General features: G+C 45.4%; 2 protein-coding genes across 2 annotated transcripts; one reads left to right on the top strand and one right to left on the bottom strand.

Moving 5' to 3' along the window:
- Window positions 1–983: 983 nt before the first annotated feature.
- LOC120054629 lies at window positions 984–2,320 on the bottom strand. Its single transcript, XM_039002118.1, has 3 exons — window positions 1,930–2,320; window positions 1,511–1,702; window positions 984–1,159 (listed from the first exon to the last, which is right to left on the bottom strand). The coding sequence occupies exons 1-3, from the start codon at window positions 2,232–2,234 to the stop codon at window positions 1,081–1,083; spliced, it is 576 nt and encodes a 191-aa protein (XP_038858046.1). The 5' UTR covers window positions 2,235–2,320; the 3' UTR covers window positions 984–1,080.
- Window positions 2,321–4,116: 1,796 nt separating this feature from the next.
- LOC120054628 (TGF-beta-activated kinase 1 and MAP3K7-binding protein 3-like) lies at window positions 4,117–14,624 on the top strand. The gene is made up of 7 exons (XM_039002117.1): window positions 4,117–4,316; window positions 5,618–5,792; window positions 7,536–8,856; window positions 9,024–9,184; window positions 9,569–9,662; window positions 9,763–9,846; window positions 13,718–14,624. Exons 2-7 carry the CDS (start codon window positions 5,691–5,693, stop codon window positions 13,864–13,866), a joined length of 1,911 nt encoding a protein of 636 aa, XP_038858045.1. The 5' UTR covers window positions 4,117–4,316; window positions 5,618–5,690; the 3' UTR covers window positions 13,867–14,624.
- The last annotated feature ends 1,434 nt before the right edge of the window (window positions 14,625–16,058 follow it).

Below are 16,058 nucleotides of genomic sequence, written 5' to 3'. Positions count from 1 at the left end.
TATCAGTTAACAGCCACTGGCTATATTTAGGCCCATGACAAGTGAGACCTGGCTCGGTGACCAAGTGCCCAGAAGCAGAGCAGTTGACTTATCAATTACAAATAACTTTTCCATGATCCACAGCTCTGATCTGGGTCAGCGATTGACTCTGGTTTACCCATTTGAAAAGCGTGAGCAATTTTGGTAACCTGAGATTCTGTCGCGATCTTATATTGTGGACCAGCTTCTTTTATTTATGTGCTGATATAATTCAGTAAACACTTGTCAACTTTGAACTCAATGACCAATACAGTGTAGTAGTAATATTATGCCAACATAGAAATCAGGTTCACCATTTATCAGTAAACTGGGATTGTTATGTTTTCACACCATTCTCCTGTTTAAATATATGCAAATCTTCTGTTCCATAATTGATCCATTCTCCTGTTTAAATATATGCAAATCTTCTGTTCCATAATTGATCCATTCTCCTGTTTAAATATATGCAAATCTTCTGTTCCATAATTGATCCATTCTCTTTGGAAATATACATATCAAAACAAATGTTGAGTTACTAATCTTCATATGTACCCCTCATTTTTTCGATTTGAGGGAAACAAGTGGATGTTCTTATTACCTACTGTAATAATTCATGATCCAAAGCTTTAGTAACAGTCACTGCTGCCCTCTAGTGGTGATGGATAAAGTTGGCAGTGCACCTGTTTTTTGTAAAGGGAATGAATTACACAGTACATAGAAGGTAACACAATTATAACTTTTCCTATGTATTAGTTTTAGTATGTAGTATTAGTATTTAGTATTAGTATGATACGAATTAGTGTAACCGATGTGCAATGGCTAGCTAGTTAGCAGGGTGCGCGCTAATAGCGCTTCAATCGGTGACGTCACTCGCTCTGAGACCTTGAAGTAGTTGTTCCACTTGCTCTGCAAGGGCCGTGGCTTTTGTGGAGCGATGGGTAACGATACTTCGTTGGAGGCAGTTGTTGATGTGTGCAGAGGGTCCCTGGTTCGAGCCCAGGTAGGGGCGAGGAGAGGGACGGAAGCTAAACTGTTACATTAGCATAGAAAATGTAAATGCATTTAATGTAATACCATTATCCTCTGTTTCAACAAAATCTCTGCAAAGCCAACCCTCTCACCATCTTGGAGAGGGCACCATCTGTGGAGAGAAAGACATTCAGGTTAATACAATACAACATACAGTCATCCACAATGTCAATGCAATCTATAATCTATAATGCTCACAAATGGCTGTTATTTAGTCACAATCATTATGAGATGATAATAAGATATTATAAGGGGGTCATACATACTCGTGACAAGTTACAATGCATTATAACCAGATCATAAGGTCTTATACCTGCATGCTTGAAGTAAGGTGTTCCTGAATTAAATCTCAATTTGGGATTTTCTGAATCAACATGAGTCAACATGATAGAAATAGCCTTGATCCTCAAACCCTGGTTATCAGGTCATAGTCTGGCTGTTACTTTGCATTGACATGACTGACCTCTTTTTCCTCTGCTGGACCACCAGGGGCTTAGTGGGTGCCAACTCTGGAGGGGTCAGGTAGCATGTAGAGCTGGACTTCCAGGGGTGCGATGGAGGTAGGGGGGTGGTGGAGGAGAGCTGGTTGCCTGGGGTGATGGATCTTCCCCTGGGAGGAGATGACTCGGGAAAGGAGCGGCCAAGCCTGGTCCCACTGCAACGTACCATACAGACCGACATATTCATCCTGCACATCAATTCTGTTCTCATAAAACTGAAGATCTAGGTTCCCCCACATAAACCACATCATAGACAAATCAATCACAGTCAATCAATCAATCAATCACTTCATTATCCCAGTTGGGAAAACAGTTTTTTTTAAATCAACTGATGAGCTTGACTCTAAGAGCTCAACTCTGGCGTTGTCCTTGCAGGACTTACTTCTGACTTGGAAGGGGCCTTCTCGACCCTTTGACCCTAAATGGATTAGCCTTATTGTTTCCTTTCTTTGATGAAGAACTGGGAACATCAGGGAGAGCGGCGGTCTGCATGGAAGAGGCCTCTCGATAGCCGTTACACCACACCACGTTGTTTTTGAATGTTGACAGGGAGATGCCCCCTAAGGTGGCACTCTTATTGGCTCGTGGGTGCCTCCTGGTGACAGCGCTGCTCCTGAGTCGCTGGTTCCTCCGCAAGGCGTCCAACGAGGTGTGTGTTTGTTGCACTGTCAGCAGCTTAATGCCCATGTTGTTGATAGGTGAGTAGACTGTGCCAATTGGCTCATAGTAGGACAGCTCCTTGTCTCCACAATTCTGAGATTAATGGAAAAAGAGATAAAGTATAGGTATAGGAATAGGACACCATTTGGGACGTAACCAAGGTCTCCAGATTCAATCTCGTGGTTCTACAGAGCATTCAAAGTGTTGTTGAGCAATATGAATCATTCTAGTGTGGAAGTAAACTGGGAAGGTAAAACTTAGATGTAGGTTAACTCACTTGAAATGACCTTAGCATAGCGTGGCAGGTAAAACAGAGCATTTCATCATCTTGAACACTGTTGGGAAATCAGAGTTTTTCCTGAACTCAGTAACAGTGGCATGTCTTTTAGTAATAAAACCTTACATAAGATTTCGCATGGACAGACTTTCGCTGGCTCTAATCTGTATCAACCAAAACTAGACATAATAGAATAGAAGAGAATGATATCAATTTTGGTGTGAAATTTACATCTGTCTTTTGCCTATGATATGTATTCCAGGGTTTCTAGAATAAAGTGTAGCCTATTGGAAATATCATTTTTGAGCACGCCTCTAAAAGTTCACATCATCAGACTGATAGTAGCCTTTTTGCTTACCATGCAGAAGATAACTTTTTACATTCATCCGTCTGTTTGTGTTTGGATAACGTGTCTCTTTTTTCAGATATAAGTGCATATTGTTGCTCCAAGTAGTCTCCAGTAGCGCTGTTGTTTTTACCTCTGATTTGTGGCATGGTAAAATCGAGGGGCTCTTCCTCGCAGCTTTTCAGCACCACCCATGTCCCCAGATGTGTAGGGATATGTGTGTGACAGGTGAAACGGCGCAATCTGTCACTTTTGTATTGTTCAATGAACCGCTCACGGTCGTTGTAATGGTGAGATTGCGATATGACATCACATTTATTCTCTGCACACTCTCTTCTCTGATACGACATTATTTTTCTGGACAGTTTGCCCTTGGTGCAAATATCAATCCTGTAACTACATGCATCTTGCGACCAGGCACCGACTCCGTCATTGCTCTCTGTTTGATCATAGTAATCAACACAGTCATCACCGACCTCCAATAAATGTGCAGTTGAAAGTCGCTCCTGTTCTTCTTTCGCACAACATTTAATATGTCGTTTCATGACACTTTGCTTTTATCATAGCCTATAACTTCATTAATTGTAGCGTGGGATTTTGTATGCCCATGTTCATGACATTGGTCCACATTGTTGCGTAAAAGACTCCAGTCCGGTTACATGGTAACCACCGCATCAGCCAACATGACGCCGTACAACTATGGACTTTTTAACTATAGTACCATTTTTTATTAGCTCGTTTTTAAAATTATTAATTCAACTTTTAAGCTATTTGATAACTGTCAATAAATGTGTCTTCAGGGCAGGCTATCAATTAGGCAATATTGCCTTAAAAAGAGGAGTGTCTTGCATAATTTGTTGCATTGAATTTTTATTGCATATTTGTAACACATAGACGGAACAACCTTTCCAATATGCAATCAATAGGCCTAAGAAATATAATGACCCAGGGCCTATATGCTATAGCCTACAATACTTGGGCAAGCTTGGCCTACACTGGCTGGACTGTGTCCGATAATAACCTAACTCGTCATGACGCCCTTCCCTTGGTCACATACACATATTTAACAGATGTTATTGCGGGTGTAACGAAATACGTGTGTCCCTTGTAAGAGGAAATTTCAAATGACACATAATAGGATTCGCCTCACAAACAGTTATTACAATTACTGTACTTAAACCACATCTACATATGTATTAAGGAAAGAAGGGAGGCTCAATTGGACGGGGCGCAAAAGACAAGCATGCGCAGTACCAACAACTTAGATTTATTCCACTTCCTGCTCCGAAAAGTTGACTTTTATCGCGATAGATCCAATTTCTTACGTTGTGTAGACGACGGCCTTGTCTTGGAATGAAACATAAATCGCTTTATCTATCAAGAGTTAAATACATATTCGTCTGCCACTTTCGGAAAATATCAGATCAATGGGCTTTCTCTGAAACTGTAGCTATAATGGTCCATGACAAGAGTGAGTAATCTCATGGTAAGTCGAAGTAACGCTAGCTAGCTAAATCTTGGTTTCGATACAATGTGAGCTGGCTAGCAAACTAGTGGTAGTCGGCTCACTAGCTAGCTAACATCTGTAGATTCGCTGGCTAGATACGTTAACGTTATTAGCTTCTCTATGTCAGATTACTTGTTGGTGTGTGCCTTTCTGGTCAACGGCGCTTTAGTAAGAAGTTGTCCGCTAACGTTATCGACGTTAACATTAGCTAATCTCTAACTCGATACTAAAGATTTGTTTTGTGTCGATACTTGATGGTTGCTAGCTAGCTAACGTTAGCAATCAACATACTTGCCTATTTGTCTAGTAAACGCGCTTATCCAAAAACGACAATAGTAGGTAGCCAACTAGTTTAGTTAGCCAGCTAGCTGGTCACTCTAGTTACTTAGCTAAATTAGTATGTGGACGGCGCGCTATTTTGTTTAGGTTGTTAGCTATTTAACGTTAGTTTTTTCCCCCCCGTGTAAGTAACGCTAGCTAGTTAACGTGCTAAGACCAATAAGAACAACTAACGTAACGTTTGTCAGTTGACGTTATAGCATGATTGACCAGAAATTGAGTCAGATCACTATTATCAACTGCAGCGGGATAATGTTAGGTAACTTAGATGGCTAAAATGCCACAGATGCTGATGCGAACGCTTTGTTCGTTTAGTTAGCTTGCAAACACGTTAGTGATCAGTATGAATTAGTTGGCTGACGTAGGTAACACTTGTCAATGTGACGTGCATGTCGTGTTATCTAGCTAGGTAGCAAGCTGTCTTGGATTTTAGGTCGTTGCTTGGTGCATTGAGATGACTAAACTAACACACGAGACAGATACCATGTCTGTCTGTTGCAGCCAACCCCGTCTGTTGTGTGAATTGTCGGATGGGGTTATTGACCAGTTTTAGCCCGGCTAACCTCTCCTTGCTGCTTTATCGGCCTGTCTGTCTGGTCATTAGGGCCCATAAACTGTCCGTAACATATGTGTCGCCTAATTACATTGTTTCTGCAGAGGAACCGCTGACCAAAGCTGCCAAAAATCCTCCTTCCGTTTGTAAGCACGTCTTCTAACCCATGTTGCTATTTAAAGCACTGATCTGGCGACAGACTTTCGTGGTGCAGACTTTTAATGGTGTCTGGCTGGGCTGATGTGATGCAATGACGACTGAAGATTGTTTTGAGCTTTTCATGATGACGTGTGTGTGTGTGTGTGTGTGTGTGTGTGTGTGTGTGTGTGTGTGTGTGTGTGTGTGTGTGTGTGTGTGTGTGTGTGTGTGTGTGTGTGTGTGTGTGTAGGGGATGAGAAGAGCACAGGTGCAGCAGCAGCGTTCAGGGCTGTGAGCTCAGTGACTCTCTCTGTGGGCTCAGGATGGCGCAGGGAGGCCCTCAGTTAGACTATCACATCCTGCAGGACCTCAAGCAGCGCTTCCCCGAGATCCCAGAGGGAGTAGTGTCCCAGTGCCTTCTGCAGGTATGCTACCGTAGCCAGACAGCTATGAGCACACACATTATAGTGTGTGTCCCAAATGACACCTTATTCCCTATAGTGTATTACTTGACCCTGGTCAAAAGTAACATTTAAGCCCTGTTGCCACTGGCTCTTAAAATTAGGGCCAAATTCGAACTGGCTCGAATGGAATTCTCAACTTCGAGCTGGGTCTAAGGAAATCCGAGTCAGCACAGCCCAGTTTCACAACTGACTGGTGCCAGCTCGATTAGAATTCGGGTTGGTGATGCTGTTACTATGCAACCACCAAGCTGATCACTGCTGGATGCGGACAAAAATAGCTAGCTCTTCTGGGCACATGGACCAGCAGTACTGCAGTAGTTAGACATGAAACAAATTACCACCATAGCTGGATCCTTGATTCATTTTTTTCACTAAACAATAACCTTTATGAGAACAGAGCCCTCAATGCTAGCTAGCTACCTAACATTAGCTAGCAAATCAGTCTAAACAAGCTAACGGGTATTTTAGCTGGCCAGGCTGTATCGAAAGCTAGCTAGCTGTCATCTGGTTTGCTTGGATAGCTAGCTAGCTAATAGACCATGGCATGCGAGGTAGGAATTAAGCTAGCTAGCCTTTTATGCTAACGACAACGCTAATGTCAGCTAGCTAAATACATGGCTCTGAGTCTGGCTGGCACTGGCAGGAGTATGGGGTAATGTTAGTTACAGCATGGTGAGGGTGAATTTCATTCTTCAACATCTCGCTAGCTAGAAGCCAGCTGCAGTCACATATTGGCTGCCTAGCAACATTATATAATTTTGCATTTCTGGAGGCAGTGGAAACGCTTTGAAGTCAACCTAGGTTGGGCCCATTAAGGCCAGTGGAAAGGGGCTTTAGTGTACTGCATAGGGGATTAGGGTGCCATTTGGGGCTCACACAGGCTACAAACATGCACTGATTCTCTCATTGAAATGCCTGTATGCTGCTTCACTGATCTAGGCTTACACATATATGCCTATATATGAAGTTGTCTTTGTACCCTGATGAAGACAGCTTGCCTGTCGAAACGTTGGTAATTAAATATTTTTGCATCTGAGCTCCTAGAGTGTGCGGCTCTCCTTTATTTTCTATATATGAAGTTGAACATCGCCTCCTGAGTGGCACACTGCATCGCAGTTCTAGCTGTGCCACTAGAGATCCTGGTTCGAGTCCAGGCTCTGTCGCAGTCGGCCGCGACCGGGAGACCCATGGGGTGGCGCACAATTGGCCCAGCGTCGTCCGGGTTAGGAGAGGGTTTGGCCGGCAGGGATGTTCTTGTCCCATCGCGCACTAGCGGCTCCTGTAGTGGGCTGGGCGCAGTGCACGCTGACACGGTCGCCAGGTGTACGGTGTTTCCTCCGACACATTTGTGCGGCTGGCTTCCGGGTTAAGCGAGGCATTGTGTCAAGAAGCGGTGCAGCTTGGCTGGGTTGTGTTTCGGAGGACACACGGCTCCAGACCTTCGCCTCTCCCGAGTCCATACGGGAGTTGCAGCGATGGGACGAGAAAGTAACTACCAATTTGGATACCATGAAATTGGGGAGAATAAAGAGTTGAACTTCTTTTTTTACATTGACAGTTGTTTGTGTGGTCTAGTTGATCTGTTATGACCCCAGGAAGTTAGTATGCCTCTGTAAATCCACAGAGCAGTGACCCCTATAGGGCTACAGCATCAGTCTGGGCCCCATCACTGAACCTTTTATGCTGTCTCCTGTCCTCCTCCAGAACAACAATAACCTGGATATATGCTGCCACCTGCTAGCTCAGGAGAGTAACAGATACCTCTATGGGGAGTACCAAAGTCCGGAAGAGGTCCGCCTGAGCCGGAACCACATGCTGCACATCCAGCTAGGGGGCTACCCCCCCTCGGAGGCGGGCAAGGCCAACGGAGGCGGGCGCTCCCTGGTGCACAGCTCCAGTGACGGTCACATCGAGCCCCAGCGCGTCGGCTTCACGGAGCCCCTCTCGGCCCCTGCCACCATAGCCCCCTCGCTGGGATACAACCCCTTCTTCATGAATGACCACGGGGGCCGCACGGCCAGCACCCCCACTCCGCCTCCCGTGCAGGGTATGTCCCCTACCTACTCGCCCGTTCCTCGCTACACCATGAACCCTATCACTGTCACTCTGTCACAGAACCTGCCCAACGCCCCCCAGGCCCTGCAGATCCCCGCCGGTCACTATGGCAACAGTGGTGGTAATGCCCTCTACATCCGGCCCTCCCCCTCCCAGAGCCCCCAGCCCTCCCCCTGGCCCTCGTCCGGGCAGCCTGTGTATCAGCCCTCGCCCTACACCACTCCCACCTACCAGTCCCCCTATAGCTCGCCCCAGCACCAACCCCAACAGCAGGTGCAGCCCCAACAGCAGGTGCAGCCCCAACAGCAGGTGCAGCCCCAACAGCAGGTGCAGCCCCAACAGCAGGTGCAGCCCCAACAGCAACCCCAGCACCAGCAGACCCATGTCTTCCTGCCCATCAGCCCTCCCACCCTGGCCAGCATGCCCTACCACCACCAGCAACAGCAGCAGCAGCAGCCCATCTACCGGCCGTACCTGCCCAAGAGCTCCCTGAAGAACCAGATTGAGATCACCCTGGAGGGCCCGCGCACCCGCAGCAACTCCCCCGTGCACTGCCCCCCGGGACAGACTCTCTACATGGCTACCAGCCCCTCGCCCAGCTCACCCCAGCGGGGCCTCAGCCTGAGCGGGGGGAGCTCTGCTGCCTTCCACCCCGGGGTCTACCTGCACCAGTGCCCCGTGCGGCCCCGGCCCACCTCCTCACCCCAGCCAGGCAGCCAGGCGGGCTACACCTTTAAGATCAAAGTGTCCCCAGGCCAGGCCCAGCAGCAGAGGCCCCTCTCAGGGTCCCCTCCAGTGGCCTCCCCTCCTGAATCTCTGCTCAACATGGTGGACCAGGGGGAGCATCATGCGCTGGCCCCGGCACCCATCCTGCCCATCTCAGCCCTGCCCGGTAACATCGTCAGCCACATCGCCAACCGCATGCCGCGCCGCTCCAGCTCGGGCTCCGACGACTACGCTTACACCCAGGGTAAGCACGGCTTATGAACGGATACGCTTGTGTGTGTGTGTGTGTGTGCCTGCGCTCACAGAACCACAGATGTATTCATTCCTGCACATCCGCCCGCCGTTTCCGGCCCACCTCCCAACCCGTCCCACCTGTTTGAAGCCCTGTCTTCCCACCACTGTGTCCCCCAGCTCTCCTGCTGCACCAGAGGGCCCGGATGGAGCGTCTGCTGAAGGAGCTGCTGATGGAGAGGCAGAAGCTGGAGCAGCTGAAGGCAGACGTCAACGACATGGAGTACGACGCCCTCCAGAGACGCTTCAGGCGAGTCAACAGCAGCAGCCTCATCCCCCGGGTAAGAGGGGGGGACACACACACACGGGGGGGAGCAACAAGCAGATGTGATTGCATAGGCACAAACACATCGGTGAAGTTTAAATGCACGATCACGTGCACACATACACACTCCTTTTGAAGGCATTGTACATAACATGTTTGTTTTTTTGCACATACACACACACCTTTGAATGCATAGGCACACAAACACGTTTGAAGGCACACATACAAACACACGCACATTAGCTACATACATGTAAAAAAATATATATATATATATATATTCTGTGAAATTTGTATACAAACAGTAAATCAATGCAGGGTATAGAGTTGTCTCAATGCAGAGTTGTCTACATTTTGTTGTCGTCTCATCCAACCCACCGGTGTTTTACGGCTGTTCCAGCCTGAAGAGATGACCCGATTGCGCAGTCTGAACAGACAGCTTCAGATTGATGTCGACTGCACCCTGAAGGAGACGGATCTGCTGCAGTCTATAGGTACACACACACAAACGGGCTTTTGAAGATGCAATGTACAAGAGCACACATTCAGGTGTCAAACAACAGGTGCTGTATGAGTTGTGTCATTTTTCACCAGGGAAGTTCGATCCACAAGCCGAGAACAACTTTTATAAGAACATTCAGACCGGTCCGGTGGTACCGCCCAAGCCAGGAAGAAAAGGTGAGAAACGTGATATCGTCTGTTTTACCACTGTAAACATTGGTAGGACTTTCTTGTGGTTGGTACATCAGTTTTTGGACTTAAATGAATTATATATACCCTCTGTTTCTTGAATAATATAAATTATAAATGCTTCATGATCTTAGTTAAACTGTCGTACCCCATCCAGAAGCCAAAATATAAGCTTGTTTTTCTTGTAAACCACGTAATTGTAAACCAACACTGTACAGCAGGGCTGCCCAACCCTCTTCCTGGAGGTCTACTGTCCTGTAGGATTTCAGTCCAACCCTCTCCCTGGAGGTCTACTGTCCTGTAGGTTTTCAGTCCAACCCTAATTTAGCAGTTTTGATTCAGCTAGTTAAGGTCTTGTTGAGCGGCTAATTAGTAGAATCGACAGGACGGTAGATCTCCAGGAAAAGGGTTGGGCAGCCCTGCTGTATAGCCTCAAAACATGGTTAAAACTATAATTTTGGTTTCATGGATGGTCAGTCCTTGCATCTATATCTCTTGAGTTTGAGAGTGGTTCCATTTCTCCAGCCCCGTACCTCAGCTGATTACCAAAACAGTGGTGGGGTGTCTGCTTTGTTATTGTTTGAACTGCAGATTTCCCCTGTGCGGTATAGCCTAGCGCTTTATAACTTGTTTTATGCATGTATGAGCCTTTTATAATGCCTTGTATTACATTTTACAGAATATTGCTTGTTTTAGTTTTTTCCTCAAATTTTCTCTGATCACTCCCCTTCAGCAGACCAAATGTGGTGAATGATCGAGTGACCATGGCTTTTGTTGATTTACTTTTGTGTTGCAGAGACTCCCTGTGTGGACATTCTCCAAATGTTTTTGAAAGCATTTCCTTCTCAGAAAGGTCTTTTAAAATGGTGCTGTGTATTTGTATGATTGGTGTGTGTGTGTGTGTGTGTGTGTGTGTGTGTGTGTGTGGTGTAATGACCTTAATTTAATTTTGTGCTTGATATTGTAATATTGGGTTAACTCGCCTTATTCACCACGAAATAGTCTCACCCTCATTGGTGATATACGACAGCCATTTTGCACCAGAAGGGTCACCACCACACACCAGCTATAGCAGTGGAAAGGGTGTGGCAATTTGATCCTGTATGTGACAGTAGTAGGATAAAGGAGCAGGTTATGAATTTAGCCATGACACCAGTGTGGACAGCACCCCTGCGCTTGCCATGAATGCCTATGGGATCCTTGCTGAACACAGTTAGGCCCTCTGTTAACATCCCATTGGAAGGACTTTTTCCCCCTGTTATGTTTGGTAGTGTGTTGATGAACCGGACACGCCAGTTTTGCAGAGGGCGAGACCCGCCTATTCATTTGGATGAAACCAGTGGGTAAGCAGCGCGGTTCCGTGCGAGGCTTGCGCTGCTCAGAGTAAAATTGCACTGGTTCAATTTCATTGCGCGGCTCATGGCCGAGAACACTTGATAAAGTGGCTTGCTGTCTACTCCTGCCGGCAAAAAGCGGTGTAGCGGCTAAAAAAACCTACTGTTTTCCCGACGCCCAATGTTTAGCTTGTAGTATCTGCTGTGTTTGTTGGTGCGATACTAAGTAGAGCTGGGAATTGCCAAGGACCTCACAAGACAATATTATCACCATACTTAGGCGCCGATACGATATGCATTACGATTCTCACGATTCTATATGTATTGTGATTTTTATATTGCAATTTGATGTTCTAAACATATTGCTGAGAGAACAAGTTTTGGTCAGTTAGGGAAATAAATGTGCTGAAAACATGTTGCCTCACGATTGAGAACAAGCTATAGGATGAAAAATCCAGGAGTTTTGGCGCAGGAACAGCTGATTAGCGCTAGTTAACGCTAAGTACTGAAGTAAAAAAACAAATATATATATATATATACTTGGAGTCGAATATCTAAATATTATCGTCCCAAAATAATATTGCGGTATGTACAGTGAAAAAATGTTTGCCGCAACGTGTAAAGTGTTGGTCCCATGTTTCATGAGGTGAAATAAAATATCTCAGACATTTTCCATATGCTCGAAAAGCGTATTTCTCTCAAATGTTTTTACGTCCCTGTTAGGGAGCATTTCTCCTTCGCCAAGATAATCCATCAACCTGATTGGTGTGGCCTATCAAGAAGCATGATCATTACACTAGTGCACCTTTTAGTGCGCCACTCTAAAATGTGCACTTTTGTCACACAACACAATGCCACAGCTGTCTCAAGTTTTGAGGGAGTGTGCAATTGGCATGCTGACTGCAGGAATGTCCACCAGAGCTGTTGCTAGAGAATTCAATGTTAATTTCTCTACCATAAGCCGCCTCTAATGTCGTTTTAGAGAATTTGGCTGTATGTCCAACCGGCCTCCCAACCCGCAAACCATGTGTATGGTGTCGTGTAGGAGAGTGGTTTGCTGATGAACCGAGTGCCCCATGGTGGCGGTGGGGTTATGATATGGGCAGGCATAAGCTACGAACAATGAACACCAATTGCATTTTATCGATGGCAATTTGAATGCACAGAAATACCGTGATGAGATCCTGAGGTCCATTGTGAGGCCCATTTTCTTTTAAGGTATCTGTAACCAAAAGATTCATATCTGTATTCCCAGTCATGTGAAATCATAGATTAGGGCCTAATGAATTTATTTAAATTGACTGATTTATGAACTGTAACTCAGTAAAATTTTTGAAATTGTTGCATGTTGCATATTTATATTTTTGTTTGGTATAACTATCGATCATTTTATCCCCCCCACCCATTACTAATGCTAAGACTGTATGCAGTGCATTCGGAAATGATTCAGACCACTTGACTTTTTCCACATTTTGTTACGATACAGCCTTATTCTAAAATGTATTAAATAAAACATTTTCCTCATCAATCTAAACACAATACCCCATAATGACAAAGCAAAAATAGGTTTTTAGAAATGTCTGCAAATTTATTAAAAGTAAAAAAGAGAACTGAGAAACTTCCAGAAGAACAACCATCTCTGCAGTACTCCACCAATCAGGCCTTAATGGTAGTGGCCAGACGGAAGCCATTTCTCAGTAAAAGGCACACGACAGCCGCTTGGAGTTTGCCAAAAGGCACCTATAGGCCTCAGATCATCAGAAACAAGATTCTCTGGTCTGATGGAACTCTTTGGCCTGAATGCCAAGCGTCACGTCTGTAGGAAACCTGGCACCATCCCTACGGTGAAGCATGGTGGTGGCAGCATCATGATGTGGGGATGTTTTTAAGTGGCAGGCACTGGGAGACTAGTCAGGATCAAGGTAAAGATGAACGGTGCAAAGTACAGAGAGATCCTTGATGAACACCTCAGTCTGAGGTCCTGAGCAGGTTAAGGTTCACCTTCCAACAAGACAATGACCCTAAGCACACAGCCAAGACAATGCAGGAGTGGCTTCGAGACAAGTCTCAATGTCTTTGAGTGAACCCGATCGAACATCTCTGGAGACCTGAAAATAGTTGTGCAGCGACGCTCCCTATCCAAGCTGACGGTGCTTGAGAGGATCTGCAGATTAGAATGGGAGAAGCTTCTCAAATACAGGTGTGCCAAGCTTGTAGCGTCATACCCAAGAAGACTCGAGGCTGTGAAAGGTGCTTCAACAACGTACTGATTAATGGGTCTGAATACTTATGTAAATGTGATGTTTTTTAAAAATGTTTTGTACACACATTTCTACGCCTGTTTTTGCTTTGTCATTATGGGGTATTGTGTGTAGATTGAGGGGGAAAAATACGATTTAATCCATTTTAGAACAAGGCTGTAAAGTAACAAAATGTGGGAAAAGCCAAGGGGTCTGAATACTTTCCGAATGCACTGCATGTTCTTTGTTAATGACGCTAAGCCTGTATGTGTGCCCCTCTCCCAGAGGGGGAGCGGAAACCCAAGCCTGCTGTCGCGGGGCCCCAGAGGGACGAGGACTTTGAGGGAGCCCAGTGGAGCTGTGAAGAATGCACCTTCCTCAACCACCCTGCACTCAACCGCTGTGAACAGTGTGAGATGCCGCGCTACACCTGAACCTTGCCCAGCCCACACCAACACTGTCCCGGACAGTAGTCCCCCCCCCCCCCTCATTACTTCCTTTTCCTGTAAACTCCTCTGCCCATGTTCCCTGTCAATCTATATATAAGCCCCTCCCACCTGTTGAGGAAGAGCCACTCCCTCATCCCCCCCCCATTCCTTTTTGTCTCATTAGAGGAACTCACCCATGCACTTTGACCCTTGTTTCCATTGGTGGGAAACATTTTCCCAGGATGAGGACAGCAGGAGACTATTTCCATGGCAACCCAAAGGGGAGGGACTAGCTGTGTGGACAGTGGCTGTGGCTACAGAACAGCCAATGGAGCGTTGTTTTTAGAATACGGAGGCGGCGTGGTTTATCCAGTGAACATTCCGTTGCAGAATGAATGAGATTGTCCTGTTTACACGACTGAGCCCATTCCCAAACCCCACCGACGGGCGGACGTTCTTTCCCTTCCAAATTACCAGGGCTGCACTCTCTGACAGTGGGACAATGCAATGGCAAAAAGAAAGGGTCTGATGAACTAACCCTGATGTAGATTATACACTGTATCAGCTCTGTACCAAGAGCTCCTTCTTTCATCGAATGAAGAACACTAAAGAGGCTTGCATACAAATATATTCCTGGTACTTTTATGCATATTATGCCCACACTGTATTCCATGTTAAAAAGATTTCCCCGTGCAAATGCCTCAAGTTGCTGTACTTAATAAAGGAGCTGATTCTATGTGACGGATGCTTACACCTGGAATATATATATATTTTTTGTGGCATTTCATTTAATGCACTACTGCTTGCTCTGACGTGGTTGCTCCCTTTTCGCAAATGAAAAGCACACACACACACTTGTCTTTTTCATTACCTGTTTTATTGTGTTAGTGAACAAACTAATAGGCGTCAGCCACGCAGCAGCAATCCATACTCATTCACTCCCGGCACACACACACCTCGCTACTCCTCTACGCACACACTTTCTACCTCAAGCACACATGCATTCCTACACTCTCCATTTTACCTGTATTGTTTTTAATATAAAGGACAACTAACTTTAGTTTTAAGATGTTATGGATCAGAAGCTATAGTATATTCTAGACAAATATACTCTTGTCTTGAATACAGAGTATATATTTAAGATGTTTTCTATAATACTGCGTAAGATCTTTTGTTTTATCCCAAGTACTGCCCTATTCCCTACATAGTGCACTAGCCCTATGGGCCCTGGTCTAAAGCGTTACATGAAATTGGGAATAGGGTGCCGTTTGGGATGCAGATCCCAACAGTTTGAACCAATAAGAGGCATCGAGTGTGTGAGTGACTGATCATATCGCTCCAGGGCCCACACACACAATGGTAATTTGCCTTCTTCACACACATCATTGGAGAAAGTGGCTCAACGTCAATGTGGGAACAACGGTAGCGATGTAATTCTCCACAAAACTAAACAAACAGGCTTACCCGGACATACTCGTCCACAGTTGAAATATTTGGGCATTGACCTAGACCCTACTTTGAACAACAAAAAACATTAAGGTGTCCAGCAAAATCGGATATGTCTTTCCAATTTCTGATACGTCAGGAACTCACTCTACAGAGGCAGCCAAGATGAATTTACATGCAATGATCTTCTCTCACCTATTGTATAACCAGCTGGCCCCAAGCCAATGAAACAAAAATTAAGCCCCTTCGATCTTTATGTAAACAAGCACTGAATATCCTTGACGGGAAATCACATTACCATCACCATAGTAATCACCCCAAATACAATCTGTTCAATTTGGACAACTTTGTTTTCTAAGTTGTCTGTAGTTTATAGGATTTATCAACTATGTTGCACCCCCACCTCTGAAAGATTGTGTCATATTAAGCTCTGAACACAGCCTGGTCTCAGACTAGGCATAACATAGTAACTATAAATCCGGGACACTGAAATGAATATGATATGTTATGTTTGGTATGGTTACATAAGACAGATGGTTACTTATGGCAAATACGAAAGTAGGGTGGGTGTTTAATGCGAACATCTAGCAACCCAAAGGTTGTGTGTTAGAATTTCATCACGGACCATTTTAGCTAATTAGCAACTTTTCAATTGCTTACAACTTATTTAGTTAGTTTGCAACTACTTAGCATGTTAGCTAACCCTTCCCCCAACTCTAACCTCAACCCTTTTAGCTAACCCTTCCCCTAAC

The sequence above is a fragment of the Salvelinus namaycush genome, chromosome 10 (genome assembly GCF_016432855.1).
Source record: "Salvelinus namaycush isolate Seneca chromosome 10, SaNama_1.0, whole genome shotgun sequence".
NCBI lineage: Eukaryota > Metazoa > Chordata > Actinopteri > Salmoniformes > Salmonidae > Salvelinus > Salvelinus namaycush.
This window is presented reverse-complemented; position numbering and strand designations above follow the sequence as displayed.

Excerpts from the sequence above, each read along its gene's own strand:
- LOC120054629 (XM_039002118.1), bottom strand. The coding sequence starts at position 2,234 with ATGGGCATTAAGCTGCTGACAGTGCAACAAACACACACCTCGTTGGAC. Across the intron at positions 1,703-1,929 it reads AGGCCCCTTCCAAGTCAGAA|TGGGACCAGGCTTGGCCGCT; the intron begins GTAAGTCCTGCA and ends GGTACGTTGCAG. Across the intron at positions 1,160-1,510 it reads GTCCAGCAGAGGAAAAAGAG|ATGGTGCCCTCTCCAAGATG; the intron begins GTCAGTCATGTC and ends TTCTCTCCACAG.
- LOC120054628 (XM_039002117.1), top strand. The coding sequence starts at position 5,691 with ATGGCGCAGGGAGGCCCTCAGTTAGACTATCACATCCTGCAGGACCTC. Across the intron at positions 9,663-9,762 it reads GGATCTGCTGCAGTCTATAG|GGAAGTTCGATCCACAAGCC; the intron begins GTACACACACAC and ends ATTTTTCACCAG. Across the intron at positions 9,847-13,717 it reads GCCCAAGCCAGGAAGAAAAG|AGGGGGAGCGGAAACCCAAG; the intron begins GTGAGAAACGTG and ends CCCCTCTCCCAG.